Source organism: Aythya marila (assembly GCF_965140915.1).
Source record: "Aythya marila genome assembly, chromosome: Z".
Taxonomy (NCBI): domain Eukaryota; kingdom Metazoa; phylum Chordata; class Aves; order Anseriformes; family Anatidae; genus Aythya; species Aythya marila.
The window spans coordinates 46,897,251-46,916,205 of record NC_139080.1 but is presented as its reverse complement, the minus strand read 5'-3'; the positions used below and the strand labels follow the sequence as shown (position 1 = coordinate 46,916,205).

At 34.4% G+C, this 18,955-nt stretch overlaps 1 protein-coding gene across 1 annotated transcript in view; it reads left to right on the top strand.

Annotated features, from left to right (window-relative positions):
• Window positions 1–18,955, top strand: part of CNTNAP4 (contactin associated protein family member 4) — a gene marked incomplete at both ends in the record, with an annotated part of 216,329 nt that overhangs the window by 19,082 nt on the left and 178,292 nt on the right. The window contains one exon of the mRNA XM_082782767.1: window positions 3,490–3,600. Coding sequence (XP_082638893.1) covers window positions 3,490–3,600 — 111 coding nt within the window. The remainder of the gene's footprint in view (window positions 1–3,489; window positions 3,601–18,955) is intronic.

The following is an 18,955-nucleotide window of genomic DNA, read 5'->3' as shown; positions in this document are numbered from 1 at the left end:
AAGATTTTTTTTTCCTTTCTCCTGATCCTCAGGGTACAAATTCATAATTTATTTTCTACTCTGTCTCTGTCTCTTTCTTCTCTGTCCAAGTTACTGAGGACTGTGGACGAGATGATATCTATTATTTCTGGCCTACAATTAATGGCTTATATCTATATCTTTGTGGCTTGGATTTGTAATTCTTAATACTTGAAGAATTCCTATCTTAATTCCCTGCAGTTTAATTCCCGCTTACTTCGTATCTCCTGTTATCATTTTCCTGATAGCTGGTTTCCTTATATCATATAAGAAAAGTAGCTCCTTTCCCCAGCTACTCCAGAATGACTAGCATTTTCCTATAGATAGATAGATAAAATCATCTTCTGATGTTCAATCTAAAAATTGCCTGTCATAAATAAACATAGACTTCTTCAACACGATCTACATTAGATCACCTTTGTTTCACATTATCTAATTATCAATGTACCTCCATTACCTTCAATATTCTTTCCTTTCAAAACTGTTCTAAAAATCTTATATATCACTGAAGTCAAATTTTACTTAGTCAAATTTTACTGCATGGTTTGCACCCCCTCTAACTTCCTAGCCTTCTCCACTCTATATTTATACCAAACAGAATGTTCAATATACTTGCTAAACATAGCGTTATCTGTTGAATATATGTTAAACACACCGATCTGCAGACACATGGATATTAAAAGATAAACATATACTCAAAAAAAAAAGATAAACACATACTCAAAATTCATTCTTAAATATCATCATAAAATATAAGTGGTACATGCTTATAATTGCTTAAGTAACATAAACTTTGGAAATGTTTCTGGGATTACTGCTTCTAAAAACACTATGCATGCACTTTTTTTTTTTTAATATGTCTATTATGACAGAATCATGCCATTCTAATCTGCAATCACTTTTTTTTTTTTTTTTTTACCTCTTTTCTTAAGTTGCTTATATCAAGGGATATTCCTGAAGACAATAAAATATTTGAATTTAATGAAAAATACCACATAAATGTGAAGATCTTCAACATATGATAATAAATGTAACACACCAGTGACTTTGGTCTAATCTTAAATGAGTTGTGCCTGTTATAAATGCTTCAGTTGTATAGTCTATTTTTAAATATTTTATTTATTTATTATTTTATTATTTTATTTTATGTTATTTTATTTATTTATTTATTTATTTTTACTTTTACTTCTAGTAACAAAATTCTTTCTGAAAACCTGAGTAGAGTTTATTTTGGAATATATAACATGCACATTAATAAATAAAAATAACTACAATAACAGTATGCAGATATTTCTTTCCATGAATCCAGTTAATAAAATAAAATACTAAAATACTGTTTGGACCAATTCAGATTTAAATCTATTCTTGAAATGTATAAGCTTAAAAGAAAATGATTAAATTTTGCTATATTATAACACCAATATCTCATCATCTTTCCCAAAGTTTAGGATGCTTTTATTATGCAAATTTAGAATCATAGAATTGTAGAATATCACAAGTTGGAAGGGAACCATAATATCATCAAGTCCAATTCCTGAAAGTTATTTAAATAACTTTATATAAATGATAAGTTATAATAAGTTATTCTATAATAACAAATTATAATAAGTTATTTAAATAACTTTCAGCTAACAACTACATGAAACAACAATATGAACAGCATCTCTTTGAATTAAACAAAACAAAACAAAACAAAACAAACAAACAAACAAATAATTCCTGGTAGATTATAGTAATATGTGTCTTATCTGACACTCAATCTCATAAGGTTACCCTGAGATAATGTTTTCTCATTTCTTGTTATAGCTCTTGTTGTAGCTCTTCCCCAACCTTGTTCCTTCCTACTAGTTATTAAGAAACTGTTGCTACATTCCTTCAGTTGCCACACACACTAACATTTTGTATGTCTGCAGATTAACACACTTTGTTTTGCAGTGGATAAAAAAATTTCCTTTCCTTTCCTTTCCTTTCCTTTCCTTTCCTTTCCTTTCCTTTCCTTTCCTTTCCTTTCCTTTCCTTTCCTTTCCTTTCCTTTCCTTTCCTTTCCTTTCCTTTCCTTTCCTTTCCTTTCCTTTCCTTTCCTTTCCTTTCCTTGCCTTGCCTTGCCTTGCCTTGCCTTGCCTTGCCTTGCCTTGCCTTGCCTTGCCTTGCCTTGCCTTGCCTTGCCTTGCCTTTTATGACTATAAATGTAATCTGTGGATAATGAGGCTAAAACTTATTTTTTGTGTAGACTTTAAAGAGTAGTTATAAAACCACTAAAGTTTGTATTATGGAAGACTAGAGGAGGAAACACACTTATAAATGCAAATTCTTATTTTCCTTGGTTTTTGCTTGTTCCTTTAACCTTCAATTCAGTTACACTGAATTTGGTAAAAGGTTGATGTACATAAGCTTATCAAGTCCAAGTAATGTGGTCTCTTCTTTGTGAAGACTGGATGTTACCTGTGTGATTTAAGATTTGTAACTGAAGCGGTTATGGACAGTATCAGATCGTCTCCTTAGAAACAGTTTTGCTTAGAGAACCAAATGAGACAACATGAAAAATGATAGGTATTTGAAAGTGATTACAACAACAACAACAACAACAACAACAACAATAACAACAATAATAATAATAATAATAACAACAACAACAACAATGACAATAATATATAATAATCCCCTGGAGACATTTATGTAAGAGGATTGCTGATAATTAGAAATATTGATAATTAATAAGCAGAAACATTTAATTATCCGAGTCAGGAAAAGATTCACATTTGTGATTTTGACACTGGGAACCTGGTAGACAAAAAGAAGGCTTTGTAGAAGAACTCACCTGTGAGTTTTCACTTATCAGTTACATCCAGAGAATGTTTGTCCTGAAAACAATCATTTCATAAAGACTAATAATTTACATAATTTCCCCACATTTTCTAATCAACAGATGCCAGCACAGTATATTGCTTACATATCTAGTGTTTTAAAGTTCGTCTTCGTTCAGATAAAATTATAAAATATATTGATTCTCAATTTACATTTTGCAAATTTAAATGGAGAATGGATGCATGCCCTAGACAGTAATTGAGCTGGAGAGGTATTTAACATCCAAAGTATCAATTAACATTTGCTTTTTTTGTGCACCGTTGATTGTGAACTACAGTTAAGGTGTAGTGTTTGTTTGTTTGTTTGTTTTGTTTTGTTTTGTTTTTCCATAGAACTAAGGTTTCATTTTGCCTGGTGTTAGGACTTTCATGTTAATAACTGTGTGTTAATGATTTTGTGTCACATCTTTTTCAAATGCATAACATCAACAAAGCAAAAGATTTTCCAGTTTGTCATTCTAAGAAGTCTTAAAATTAGGTTTTTTTTGTTTGTTTGTTTGTTTTTAATTTACTTTTATTACTATTATTTTAATTTAAAGGAAATAAACATCTTGTGCTAGGGTTATGTTCACTTCACTAACCTAAACTTGATATTTTTCACTGACAGATAATTGTGATGATCAGTTGGTGTCTGGTTTGCCTCAGTCATCATTCAGCAGTTCATCAGAGCTGTCTAGCAGTCACAGCCCTGGATTTGCAAGGCTCAATCGAAGAGAGGGTGAGTGTGCTTTATTGGTTGATTGATTTTTTTTCTTTTTTAATAAAATAAAATAAATAAAATACCGTATTTTCTTACCTGTCCACAAAGTTGAAATGATGCTTTGTGAGTGTGTTTGGGGATACTGAGGCAGGAGAGACTTAAATTTGTTATTTTAAGGAGAGAGGAAAGGTAAAATAGCTAATCTCAAATAACTCACTACATTTAGTTTTCTTTGTGGCAAAATTTTGTAAAGATTTTACTAATTTTCATGTAAGGGATTCTTCCTGAATCAATCTGAAATCTTCATGTGATTTTCCAGCATTAAACGTAGACAGCTTTGGACATATATTTGTGCCTATTCCAAAAACATCTTTTAAAGTTATTTTTGTTTCTAAGTAAAACAAAACAAAACAAAACAAAACAAAACAAAATAAAATAAAATAAAATAAAATAAAATAAAATAAAATAATCTATTTTCTCATAGAGGCGAAATACAGGATATGCAAAGATACGAGTGTCATTTAATGTCTTTATGTAAGGAATTAGAGATAAATGCATATTCCAGCTGGAAAGACAGGGTCTGATATTTAGAAAATAGGTTTTAGAAAATGTTTGATACTTTTCCTAGAAATTTAAGATCCTAGTTATTGTAAATTTTTTTTTTCACTGAATCTGATATTATATTATTCACTGAGAAAGTGGAAAAATATGTAACTATCATATGGTCCAATTTTTTAGTAAAGGAAAAGAAACCTTGCTATTAAGTTATCAGTTATATTACAGTTATATATCAGTTATATTATGCTGACAGCACAATGTCATCTCCATTTTTTTTCTGATTTACTAATTAAACGTAGATTTTCAGTCGTTTTAGACTAAAAATTTCAGATCAATTATGGGACATTTTTTTCTTTTGTTAAATGCCCTTAAAGTTTGTTAGACATTTGCTATTACACTTGAATATTTGCCATACAAGATCCAGAGATTTTTCATTTTTACTGAAGGAACTAGTATCTTGTATTTAGTGTTATCTTTACTACATGAATGAAGAATTTCTTCTAAGTAGTGTAAATATGTTTTCTGTTCCTAATGACAAAAGTCTTATCATATTTTCTCTGTGAAAGACATCTCTTCTGAAGGTTCGTACAGTATCTGTTTGCTTATATAAATTCTGACAAAAAAAAAAAGTAAAAATAAAACTAATTAAAAAAAAGATTTTAAACTGTCAAGATGCATCACGTTAAACTTTGTGCTGTGTTGGTGGTCTATTTTATAATGAGTTCATAAGTCACATTAAAGATAAATGTAACTGCGCTGAACATTAAAAGATTAAATCAAGTTTGAATTAACTTCAAAATACTGAGCAATCTCAATAGTCAGTCTCATCAGCCAAATGTCCAGGAGCTCAGTTATTCCTGTCACTAACATAAGATTTCCATTTTTTATTTTATTTGTTTATATTTTTTTTTCCCACCACACCTATGAGGTTCTTGTTCTTAACATCAAAGTACTAATGTTAAGAATTAATAAATAATAAATACCTTTAGGAAGGATATTATTAAAATCTGGCAAGATATATATTATTGGTAAATAAAATCTCACTGATGACATACCTAAAAATAATATTCTATTTTAAAGTTATGGCAAAACAGCTACATTTCAGTTTGAAAATAATTTAGTTTATATATTCAAGAGCATATGTTACTGTTTTGAATCATCTTTGTATGTTGTTTGTAAGCTATGATCCAAGTGTAGACTATGTTCAAGGATATTTTAAAGCTCAACTTTCTGACAATTAGTAAACTGAGAACAAGAGCAAACATTAGCTTTTCTAAGAATGAGTTGCTGGGAACACTGACTTCTGTTTATTTATTACCCAACAGGAAATAAAGAAATTAGTTCAGAGGTAAAGAAAATACACTTAAGATGTTATGTCTTATATCACAATCTAACTTTAATGTCAGCATTAAGACAGACAATAAGAACTGTACTGGTTATTTAGAGACATTCAAATAAACCTGATGTATTTGGTTTACATGGCAAGGCTTTGTTAGCAGGGGTTGCTGGGGAGACCTCTGAGAGAATAGTACAAAAGCCGCCCCATGTTAGATAAGCACCAGTTTTGGCCACCTCCAATATGGGACCAGCTTCTGCCCAGAGGTCAATCAATAAACTGTGCCATTTTCACATCTCTGAGAGCAGATTCAAGAAAGGAAAAAAACTGCTGCACCACAGCAGTTGGGAGAGTGAGGAGTGAGAAACAGGTTTGAACCCAGTGTCACTGCAGAAGTTGAGCAGGAGGTGTTCCAGGTGCCAGAGCAGAAGTTCTGCTGCCACCTGTGGAGAGGCCCCTGGTGGACTAGGCTTTTCCCTTGCTGCCCATGGTGTACCACAGCAGAGCAGATCTCCATAATGCAGCCTGTGGAGGAACCCATGGTGCAGCATGCAGATATGACCTGAAGGAGGCCATGGCCAGTGGAGAACCCCTGCTGGAGGAGACTTCAGGTCAGACTTCTAGCCTATGGAGAGTGGACCATGCAAGAGCTGGTGATCTGGCAGGAGCTGCTTCCTGTGGGGGACCCGTGCTGGAGAAGTTTGTTCCTGATGAATGGATTCTGTGGTACATACCCATATCTGGAACAATTCTTGAAGATCTGCTGCCTGTGGGAAGCCCACTCAGGATCAGTTCAGGAAGGACTGTATCCCATGGGAGGGAGCTTGTGTTGGAGCAGAGCAAGAGAGTGGCTGTGTAGTAGCAGTGGAGACAAAGTACTACAGACTGACTGCAGCCGCCATTCCTTGTTCCCCTGAGCAGCTCAGGGGAGGAGGTGGAAGAGAGTGGATGGGAGAGAAGATGTTTTTAGTTTGTTTTTCTGTTTCTCATTGTTCCAGTCTTCTAGTGATAGGTAAGAAATTTCATCAATCTCATGCTGAGTCTGTTTTGCCCATAAAGATAAATGTAGAGTGATCTCCCTGTTCTTATCTCAACCCTTGAGCTATTTTCATCATATTTTCTCCTCCTTTCCCTTTGAAGAGGGGGAGTGAGAGAGTGGTTGTGGTGAAGCTCGGCTGCTCAGCTGGGTATAACCACCACACCAGTTTACCGTATTAAATTCAAATATTACATTTTACATCAATATAAATAGCTGATAAGTATGTAACTAAATTAACTTATAACAATACTTTGCAATAACAAAAATATATCCATTCTTGTATCTCTGTGATTCCACATGACATCCTCATCTCCAAATTGGAGAGATACAGATTTGATGGGTGGGCCATTTAGTGGATAAGGAATTGGTTTGAAGGTCACATCCAGAGAGTGGTGATCAATGGCTTTATATCCAGGTGGTGGCCAGTGATGAGTGGTGTGTTCTAAATATGTGCTCTAAAAAATCTTACCTAACATCTGAGTTCTCACTAAACTGTATCTTCCTAAAGATATTGAGCTACCTAAAATGTACATATAAAAACTTGTTTGCATTTCACAGAATCATTGTATGGTTAAAGTTGGAGGGGACCTCTAGAGGTCATCTAGTCCAACCCGATTGCCAAGCAGGGTGAACTAGAGCACATTGCACAGGATCACATCCAGGTGCATTTTGAATATCTCCAGACTAGACAACTCCACAACCTTTCTGGGCAGCCTATTCAAGTTCTCCATTACCCTTATAGTAAAATATTTCGTCATAGTCAGATGGAACTTCCTTTGTTTCAGTTTTTGCCCATTGCCTTTTGTCCTGTTTCTGGGCACCAATGAATAGAGTTTGGCCCTATCTGAAGAGGGCCAACACAATCCCTTCAGATATTTTTACATATTGATAAGATCCCCTCCCGGTCTTCTCTTCTCTAAACTAAACAGCCCCAGCTGTCTCAACATCTACTCATGTGACAGGTCCTTCAGCCCTCTAATAATTTCCATTTTCCTCTGGACTCATTCTAATAGTTCTTTCATCTTGTTGTACTGTGGAGCGCAGAACTGGATGCAATAATCCAGGTGAGAAACCACCAAGACTGAGTAGAGGGGGAGGATCACCTCCCCTGACCTGCTGGCAGCACTTTTCCCGACGCACCCCAGGAGACCATTAGCTTTCTTGGCCACAAGGGCACATTTCTCTCATAGTTAACCTACTGTCTACCAGGACTTCCAGGTCCATCTCCACAGAGCTGCTTTCTATCATGTCAGCCCCCAGCCTGACTGGTACATGGGGTTATTCTTCCCTAGGTGAAGGACCCTGCACTCGCCTTTGCTAAATTTCATGAGGTACCTCTCCACCCAACTCTTCACCCTGTACAGGTCCCTCTGAATAGAAACACACCCATCTAGGTTATCAGACATTCATCAGGTTTTGAGTTATCAGTAAACTTGATAAGGGTGCACTCTTTTCCGTAATCCATGTCATTGATGAATACATTGAACAAGACTGGACCCAGTACCAACCCCTGTGAGACTCTGCTACCTGCAGGCCTCTAACTAGGCTGTGCCTCTGATTACAGTCCTCTGAGCTCTGCCATTCAGTTAGAGTTCTCGATCCACCACCACACTGTCCACACATCTATCGCAGACTTCTTGAGCTTGTCTGTAAGGATGTTACAGAAGACAGTGCTGAAGCCTTGCTGAAGTCAAGATAGACAACATTCACTTCTCTCCCCTCATCTACCCAGACATTTGACTCTTTTTTTTTTTTTTTTTTTTTTTTAAATGTACTAACTATTGTTTGTACCATGCATTTTTTTTTTAGAATTATCTTTTCCTTCACATTGTCCTCTAAAGCATGTGTACATTATAAATGATCGTGGCTTTACCTTTGGCATCTATCTACCTCATGTAGATACAAAGCAGTAGGATGTCCAATTATAAGACTCGTAGCTCTCTGTTTTCACTTTTTGTATATCTCAGGGTCACAGCACGCAACACGGTAAAGATCTTATTCATTTTGCACATTCAAAACATTTTATTTGGTTTAGTAATCAGACTGGTTAGGTTATTTTTGGTTCAATTAGAAATGACTCTATTGAATTGTGTTGATGGGGCAAGATGAAAAAAATATTTGGTCTTCAATAAATTATTCTTAAATAAATTACTCATTTTTTTTTTTTTAATTTTTGCACTTAGAGAAGAGAATTATTACTTGATATTAAGCATTCTGTTACAGAACAATGTGAGTTAGATTGATATGTTATTAGTGTTTGGTGGGAAGTGATTTTGAACTTTAAGCAAATTCACTTTAGAAAAGTAGATTATCCCAGTTCAATAATGCACTTGTTTTTTAAACTATCAAAATTAGGGAAAATTGAACACAGGAAAAGTAGAGTGCTTTTACACAGATTTTTTAGAAGTCAAACTGTAATAATTCATCAGTAGAGAAATAAAATAAATCTGTATATAAACATACACTACATGTATTTCAGTCACCAAATGAAAGACAGAAATTACCAAAAAGTTAACCATAAAAGGGATATTTGAAGTTACACTGAAGAAGAGGTCTTTAGCCACACAGTTTTGAATTTAATAAATTAATAGGAAATGATAAAGGAACTGAGGAAAGAAAGCTACATTTTTTGAAGAAAAAAAAAAAAAGGAAAAAAAAAAGAAAAAAGTATGGATTTCAAAGACCGCACAAAAAGTGAAACATAGACATATTAGTAGAACAGCTAACTATGATGTTATAAGCATAGAATATCTGTATGTTTCAGGTCTTTGTTTATAAAGGAAAAAAACAATATTCTTGAATTATGTGAGGACAGAAAGGGATTTTTGGTTCACTGGCTGCCAAGGAAATTGAAAACATCTAAGAACAAATTGTTAAATGTTCTGAAAATTTTGCATTAATATTGGTGTATTGGTTTCCTGAAGCTTTACAAATATTCAATACATAAGTACAGACAATAAAATACTCCTGTTAAGTGTTAAAGTAGTTGCCACAATATCAGTTCTGCCTGAAATAATGGAAAGCTTGAAATAATGGAAAATACAACATGCAAGTAAAATAAATAAATAAATAAATAAATAAAAGTAAAATAGCTAATGAAAGTTAAATATTTTTAACGGAAAAGTAGACCTTATCAACAATAAATAACAAAACACCCCAATTTATGTATAAATTTGGTACATAACTCAGAAATGCAGGGATACGTGGGCTTCTATTGACTTTTGCCTAAATGTTGCATGACATCCTAACTTTAAATAACAGCAAAATATCAATACAGTTAAATTATATGGATTAAGATCAGGATGGCTGATCTCAAAAAAATAAAAGTTATTTTTGCTATATGAAAGTGTTTCCACAGAAGCTTTGGAGAAACTCTAAGCCCATCTTTATTGATTACTTCTGTTAATTATTACAAGTAAATACAAATCATTTATGATGAAATGAATAAATAACATAAGGATTGGTGAAACAGAAAATAATCCTGCCAACAAGGCAAAAGAATATAGGTATGGTAATCAATTGAGCTATTGAAATAATCACTTTAACAAAGTGGGTTGTAAAATTAAATGCTTAGAAGAATATAGTGTATGACCTCAGTCACTACTTCTCAGATAGCAACTGTGTCCTACAAAGTTATGATTATGAATGAATCTGGGATCTGAGCTAAACCAGCAATATACTATTATTTCTTTACCATGTTCTTTGACAAAAAGAGACAAGGAATCTTTTGTATGTACAAACAGATAAAAGGAGTTTTTACTTATTAAGATATTTTTTATGCCAATTCCACCACTGTGAACACAAGGAAGAAAAAAATATGCTACGGGAAGAGTTTATTTATTTATTATTATTATTATCATTATTACGCATCTTTTTTTCAAAGAAAACAAAAATTGAAACAAAACAACACAAAAGAGAAAATAGAGAATATAGTTTTTAAGTGGTCATGCTGTCAGACCACCAAAAGGCTTGAAAAAGGCAGATAGGATTTAAGAATTTTAGGATTTTTTATTTTCTTTTTTTCCTCATAAATTAAATAGGCAACAAATACTTCTATATAGGTATCTATTAAACATCCCAAAACAACGACAAAAGTGGCCAGCACTGAGAACACGCTTATCATGACATGTTCTAGTTTTAGAAACCATGAATACCAACATTTAACTTGTTACATTGTGTTTCTCTTCAATCAATGTCAATGACTTTTATGATGAATATTCAGCTGAAGTTTGGCATTAAAGATGGTTTGCTTCATCTGGAAATAGAGAAGGTTTATTGAAATATTTTCCAACAATGACCTGTGAAAGAACTTTTCTGTCAAACAGGAGAAGAATGTGTCATTGCTAAGGGCAGGGTTTCTTCTGTTTTTGGCTGCAGTCTGATCAGTCAATCCCAGTGGAAAATAGTTATTAATGGGGCTGTGAACCCTTCACCCAAGAACATTGGGCTGCCTTTGAATTAATGATCTTTTGTAAAACCAGGTAAAAATTCAGAAAACAATTGCCTGGCAAGCATACCTCATATCTGTGCAGCTAAATGAGTTGGACAGGGATTTGGCATTCATACACTAATACTTTGGTTTAGAATATGACAGAAGAAAATTAAATACAGAAGCTATTAAGTAGCCAAAAAAATCTGGTTTACAGCTTTCTTTTTCACTGAGGTGGGAAGTAACCCATGTATTTTAATTATGCTGTCAACTTACATAGCCAGATATTCAAAAGTGTCCTAGAAACTTGAATACATTAAGTTACCAAAAAAAAAAAAAAAAGGAAAAAGAGTTTTTTCTCTGGTGTGCATATAGAACTGGACTTTTTTTTTTCTTTCTCTCTCCTCTTCTTCCCTCCACTTTCCTCCCCTTCACCCTACCTTTTCACTGAATAGGATATCTGAAAGGTAGTTCATTCAGTATGGTACTCTTAACTTCATCTAATGTTTTGTTTGTTTGTTTGTTTGTTTTTTACAAGAACAGTAGTTTTATCACTTTTTAAGAACTTGCAGCATGTAGATTGAAATGGATAAAATAATATTTCTCATGGAATAAGAAAAAAATAAAAAGATTGATTATTGATAAATACTTTTTTTTTTTTTTGTAAGAGATCGTTTGACATGCACAAACTGAATAAATACCGAAAATTAAAATAAAAAGCAAAATCAAGAACTTAATAGCAACTAGTTTTGTTTTTGTTTTTGTTTTTGTTTTTGTTTTAGTCACCAAAAGATAATTAAAAAAACTTACTCTCTCAATTTCATTCATATACAAATAAAAATCAATAAATCTGGTAGTAAGAAAATAGAATGAAAAAGATCTAATCTGATGGCAAACATGCAAATCTAAGTTGATCCAACTAACATCATGGCTTAGATTTTTATGATTTACTTGATTTCAACAGGTCTGTAGGGAAAAGGACAAAAGTGGCATTCTGAATATTTTATTCTTAAACTGAATAAGATAATCAATGGCTACATTGACTAACACGTAAAAAAACAGATAGTGCGTACTGCTGTATTGTAAGTGAAAGTCCATTCAAAGTATTGGTAAGTTTCTGAGGGAGAAATCATTGATTTTTTTTTTTTTTAACAGCTCAGAATATTAATTATTAAAAGTTTTTTTATTTTTTTATTTTTTTTTTATTATATTTTTTTAATATCATTGAACAAGTTTACTTTTGCTGAAGAAAATGTTCTTAATACCTGTTTTAAACACCTACAGAATAACTTATGGGCATAAACAGAATTGTGCATGGCGTGCTATTCACTGTGCTATGTAGCTGTACTGGAAGAGTTTTAAGAAATGATCAGATTCACATCAGCTTCAGTGAAGACAGGATCTGAAACAACAACCTTTAATTACTGTATATAGTAAAATTTACTTTTTTTTTTTTAAATTGTAATTCTGACGCTTCAAAAACATGTAGTAAGAGAGTAGTAAATTATTTCTAAGTGGAGTAAGCAAATAGTATAAAATATTTACAAGTATGTACAAAGCATTTTACTTTCATGAACATTTGTGAGGAGTTAGGAATGTTTATACAGTTATTTTCAGAAGCTGAATTCCAGCTATGTAATCAAAATCCATTCAAGCATAATGAAACATAACAAAAACTTTCAACCAGAGCTATTTCATGTGTGAGAACACCTGTGGAATAGGAAATCAAAATGATAATGGAAAGCACAGAAAAAGCAGGAAAAATGTTGTAATTGTTTGGGATTCTATTTCTACCTGAAATATAGCTATGGGAATTTAAAAAGATATATATATGTATATGTATATGTATATATATATATATATATAAATTAAAAAATACATTGAGATATCATATTCAAATACTTCTAGAAATGAACTTGAATGGGCTGAAAAGAATACTAAACAAAATTGAACAAAGTGAATAATTTGCTACAACTCATTCAAGGTCAGAGGGAGTGACATTCTGTTGCTAATAAATGAAACAAACTTCAGAAGCATCTGCTAAACAGGTCAAAATTAGAGATTTTGGTTAATCTTCTAAATTAAGAGGTTAGGAAATTACCCACATACACTTGACTGATTTTAATTGTACTGCCAAAACAATTTTAATTTCCTAAATTCCAGTCTCCTAAGGATTCCTTAATTATTCAGTTGAAAGAAGATCAATATAAAAATATAAAAAATTCTTCCTGTTACACTCTACAAAAAAAACAGACTTTTCTGAAAATGTGGCATGCAAACTTAAAGTATCCAACTCCTTTAAAATGTTTCTATTTAGCTTCAATTAGTGCTCATTTTACTGGCATACAACACTCTGTAGTGATCCTCCTCTTACTGCCATCACACGGGGACGGTACTGCCATACCAACCTGGCTGGTCAGAGAACTCAGAATTCCTAGTCAGAATTTGTCTCAAAACTGCAAAATGGTGACATTTTTATGAATATCTTAGTCACTATATCCCACGGGAAGTGCCATACATACAGACAATTCAAATAAATCCTATTATGTTCATAATCTTATATTTCCCATATTATATTGCATTCTTATCTACATCTTTAAGTATCTTAAAGATTCAGAAAATCTTGTATTGAACCATTTCAGAAAATAATCCAGATGAGCTGAAATTAAATTAGACATTTATAAAAAGTATAACTTTGGGAAGTAATAGAGTCATTATGTAAAACTGACTAATATCTAAAGTATGACTACTAGAAGGTTACATTGACTTGAATATGTCACATCTTTTTGCTGTGCAAGTAAATAGAAGTTAGGTATCCTGAATTCTTCAGATAATATGATATTATTCAATACATATTTTAATAAATATAATAATAAAGAAATATGCAATATTATATGTAATACCTTCGATACATAGATATATCAAATAGTGGCATTAGGTATGCAAAATGGACATTTATATTTTCAGTCACTTTTTAAACTGACACAACTTAATCCTGTTTCAGCCAAGTTTTTTTTGAAATTAGACTTCCAATGAAATTTTATTATTTAACAGTTTTGATTAAATTCCATTTGTCTCCAGGCAAGATAAAGAAAAACAGCATTTTTTTCTATCACTCATATCATTTTGTTTTTTCTTCTAAAACTAAAAAGTAATTTATATCCTCAATTAATAATTTTCAGCTAAGTCTCATGATATTGTGTAAGAACAGTAATAGCAAATGGTGTTAGATCTTGAAAATTGTTGTAAAATAACTTTACATTATATTCCCTACTATATCTCCTCTAGATTTGCAGAGAACAATAAAATATATCCTTGGTTCCTCAACCTTTTATTATTATTTTTGGAGGGGGGGAGGGATTGATAGCCAGATAGTTTGTAATAAATTATTTGAATGGACTTGGATGGAGAGACTTTCTTTCTTGACAAAATAATTATATATCACTTTATACGATCATTTGTTTTGCATGTTAACATTTTTTTTTCTCTTCTTTTCTTTTTTTTCCTCTGCTTTGGAATGGACAAAAGAAGTTGTGTATGGTACTCAACATGGCAATGTCTAGAAAGGATGCACTATTTATACATATACTATTTATTTATTCACAGGTCTCAGTTTGATCTTTTACTTTCCTTTAAGTGTTTAACCTGTGTGGCTATTTGTGGTGGTTTTACTGTGCTGGGCAGCTAAACACCACAACCCTCTCTCACTCCCCCTCCTTAGATGAGAAAGGGGAGAAGTAAAGCAAAGAACAACTCATGGGTTGAGATAAGGATAATTTTATTAAAGCGAAATAATAATAATGATTATAGATTTGTAGAATATATAGAGAATATAGAATTATAGAATGATTAAATAATAATAATGATTAAAAAAATATTACTATTAACTAAACAATTTAACAAATAAAAAGGGAAAAGGGAAAAGGGAGGGGGAAAGGGGAAAAAGAAAAAAAAAAAAGAAAACAAATAAAACAAATGAAGGCTATGTGGAAGTGCAGAGGAAAGAAATTACTCTCTAATTCCTACAAATGAGCGATGATTGACCACGCCCTTAAAGCAGAGCCTCAACACACGTAGCTGGTGTTCGGGCGAAGGATCGGCATTTTCGCAACGAGAGCCCACCCCTCCCCTCTTCTTCCTGTTTCCACCTTTTATTGCTGAGTGTGACATCATATGATATTGAATATCCCTTTGGTTGGTTTAGGTCAGCTGCCAAGGTGATGTTTCTCTTCTCACTTTTTGACCACCCCCTAGGAGGGTTAGAAAGAGACCCGATGCTGTGCCAGCACTGCTCAGCAGTAGACACATCATTGGTGTGATAACACTGCTGTTCCAGCTACAAGTGCAGAGTACAGCACTGTATGGGTTGCTGCAGGGAAAGTTAACATTCCAGCCACACTATTCCCAGAATGGAGTGACACCTACAGCAAAAGCCAACCGTGCACACATACTTTGAGGTCAGAAACTGATTCTCTTTTAGCTAATATGGACGATCTTTTAGTAAAGAATTGTCTGGAATAGAGGTGACGTGGGTACCCAAGGTACCCAAGCAAATATGTCACTGCACACTGAGGTTGCCATCTCCCTGAATCATGAATCATGGTAAGATGTCTCCCTCATTGATATTTCCCTGTACCGTTTTCATGATAACATAAAGAGGATGTACTAAATAGTTTGACATTCAGTCTGGTAGAATGCCACTGGTTTAACCACTGCTGAAATGCCACTGCTGAGATAGGTAGACAGCAGAGAGTTTTCTAATTTCTAATTTCTGTCTCTTTCAATGTACAATTATTCTGATAAAAAGGAACAGTAAATCAGTAAATATGTATATTTGTGGTAATTCTACAAAATTCTACAATTGGAATTTGTGGTAATTCTACATTGTTCTGACCAAACTAAAAAAAAAAAAAAAAAAAAAAAAAAAGATAATTTAAAATAAATTGTTTTGCTTCTAATTAGCAAAAAGAACTGTTGTCCTAAATAAGCCTGTATGAGGAACTAGATCTAAACAACAATCTGAAATAAAAATCCAAACTATTAGTAACAATTATAGTAACAATTAATAATTACTTTTACAAATTTCAGAGGGCCTGAAGGCCCTACTGATTAACCTAGACATCGATGGGCAGAGGTCACTGGCTGGAATTAAGTTCAAAAAAACAAGTGCTGAATCCTGCACTTTGGTCACAACAACCCTATGCAATGCTCCAGGCTTGGGGAAGAGTGACTGGAAAGCTGTGCAGAGGAAAAGAATCTGGGGATGCTGATTGATGCTTGCCTGAACATGATCCAGCAGCGTGCTCAGGTGGCCAAGAAGGCCAACGGCATCCTGGCTTGTGTCAAGAATAGTGTAGCCAGGAGGACCAGGGAAGTGATCGTTCCCCTGTACTCAGGTCTTGTGAGGCCTTACTCACCTTGAGTACTGTGTTCAGTTTTGGGCCCCTCAAAACACTGGGCCCACTCAGACACTGAGGCCCTGGAGCATGCCCAGAGAAGGTCTCCAAAGCTGGTGAAGGGCCTGGAACACAAGTCCTGCAAGAAGCAACTGAGGGAACTGGAGTTGTTTAAAGCGGAGAAGAGAAGGCTCAGGGGAGACCATATTGCACTCTAGAACTACCTGAAAGGAAGGTGTGGGGGCTGGGGGGTCAACCTTTTCTTGCAGATAACCAGCAATAGGACTAGAAGGAATAGCATCAAGTTGTGCCAGGGGAGGTTTAGGTTAGAAATTAGGAGACATTTCTTCTCAGAAAGAGTAGTCAGACATTGGAATGGGTTGCTCAGAGAAGTGGTGGTGTTACTGTCCCTGGGGTGTTCGAGGAAAGGTTGGACCCAGAGCTTAGGGAAATTTTTTTAGTGGGTGGCATTGGTAGTAGGATGATGTTTGGACCAGGTGATCCAGAAGGTCCCTTCCAACCTTAATTATTCTATGATTCTATAATGTGTGTTCTCTGAGTGTTTGACTGTTTGTCATAATTACTAATGCTGTGAGGGAATAAATAAATAAATAGGTAAATAAATAAATGAAGATTAAGCATGTTGGAAAAAAAAAATAAACAAAAACAGAGGACAGACAGATATTGACAGTAGGCAACATTTATGACATGGATGAAAACTGTCTCTTTTGATTCAATGAGGAGTCAAAAGCTTAGCAGCACAAAAACCTGAATAAGCTCCAGGTAAGATTCAATTTTTTAGAAAGACTCTGGGGTAAGGAACTTTTTTCTGATAATTGTTTTCATGGTATGATATTCTGTACCTGCAGGGTCTGTTCTTACAAGGTGCAGTGACTTCAGATCTGGATTGAGTATCTGGTAGTTCAACTGTGAAATTGAATCTAGGCAATCTGAAAGCTGGTTTAAAGGCCAGAAGTTCCTCTGTAACTATGTAAGAAAAACTGCCTCAGCAACTAGGAAGTTATGGAGATAACTGTGTCTTTTCTAGTCTTAAAGTTTTGAAAAGATTAGACAATTTAGTAGAAAAGACATATAAAAGGATTTGAGAGCTACTGCCAGAAACAACACTGGGAATCTCATTTTCTGTAAAGAAAAATTCTGACATTTAGAAAATTCTTCTTGTCGGTCACTATGTAAGTCTTCATGAAGAAGGCAGCCCCAGCTGCTTGCAACCCTAACACTAGGTCAGACCTGCAAGTATTCACACTGAAATTCCTGGTGTTATGATTTTATGTGCCAGAAATCACAGTTCAGTCTTAACTCTGCCAATTTTCTCCTGTTTAATTTTCAGTTCTCAGCTCTACAATATCGTGAATACCAGAGGGAGAACTGTTTAACAGTAACTCACAAAGTCTTGGTCTTATTAAAAATGCAGTTTTTGAAAATAAAACATATCAGAGTGTTTCCAAATAAGCTCCTAGGAGTCCTGGGAAGGATGGACAAAGAAAACTTCTGATTTGTGACATGAAAAATATCTTCCATAGTCATAGATTACTCTTAAGTTCCTATGTGTTATACTGGGTTTACATGGCAGAGACTTGAAAGCAGGGGGACTGCAGGGATAGGTTCTGTGAGAGGAGTCCAGAAGCTGCCCTATTTTAGGTAAAAGATGGTTTCAGCTGGCTCCAAAAGGGACCTGGCACTGGCCAGAGACAAACAAATGAGCGATGTTGTTTGTGTCTCAAAGAGCAGATTTAAGAAAGGGAAAAATAAAATGCTACACAACACCAGTGGGAGAGAGGAGTGAGAACCGTCCGTGCAGACACACAGGTCAGTGCAAAAGGAGGACAGGAGGTGCTCCAGGAATGGAACAGAAGTTCCCCTGTGGCCTGTGAAGAGGCCCATGGTGAAGTAGGTTGTCCCTCTGAAGCCCATGGGTCCCATGGCAGAGGAGATCTCTGTGCTGCAGCCCATGGTGGAGCAGAGGTATCTGGCCTGAAGGACACTGGAGCAGGCTGTGAGCCAGAGCTGCAGCCTTTGGAGAGAAGCACATGCAGGAGCATGTGATCTCGTGGGACCTGCCACCCATGCTGGACCAGTTTGCTTTTGAAGTATGGACCCCATGGTACAGATCCATATTGGAGCAGTTCTTGGAAGTTGCTGCCTGTGGAAAGCACACAAGTTCAGTTTGGGAAAAATGTAATCCTGTGGGTGGAGCCCCACATAGGAGCAAAGGAAGAGAGTGACCTCAAAAGAGTGGTGGAGACAGTTTTATGGACCAAACACAGACCTCATTCCCTGTTCCCCTGTGCCTCTTGCAGAGAGGAGGTAGAAAAAGGTGGAAGGGGGAGAAGGTGGTTTTAATTTGCTTTTAGTTTCTTAATGTTGCAATCTGTTAATGATAGGCATGAGGCGGATTTTTTTATCATCATCATATTTATTAGTATCATAATTGTTATTTTTAGCTTTTTGTTTGTTTGTTTGTTTTCAAACTGTAAAGCCAAAAAGTTTTAAGGAAAAGGAAGATGTATTCTGCTCTCAGTTTCTTACAGGAATGGTAATTTTCTTAAGATCTCTAAAGATGTGTATTTTGCCAACTACTGGTCATTTTAAAA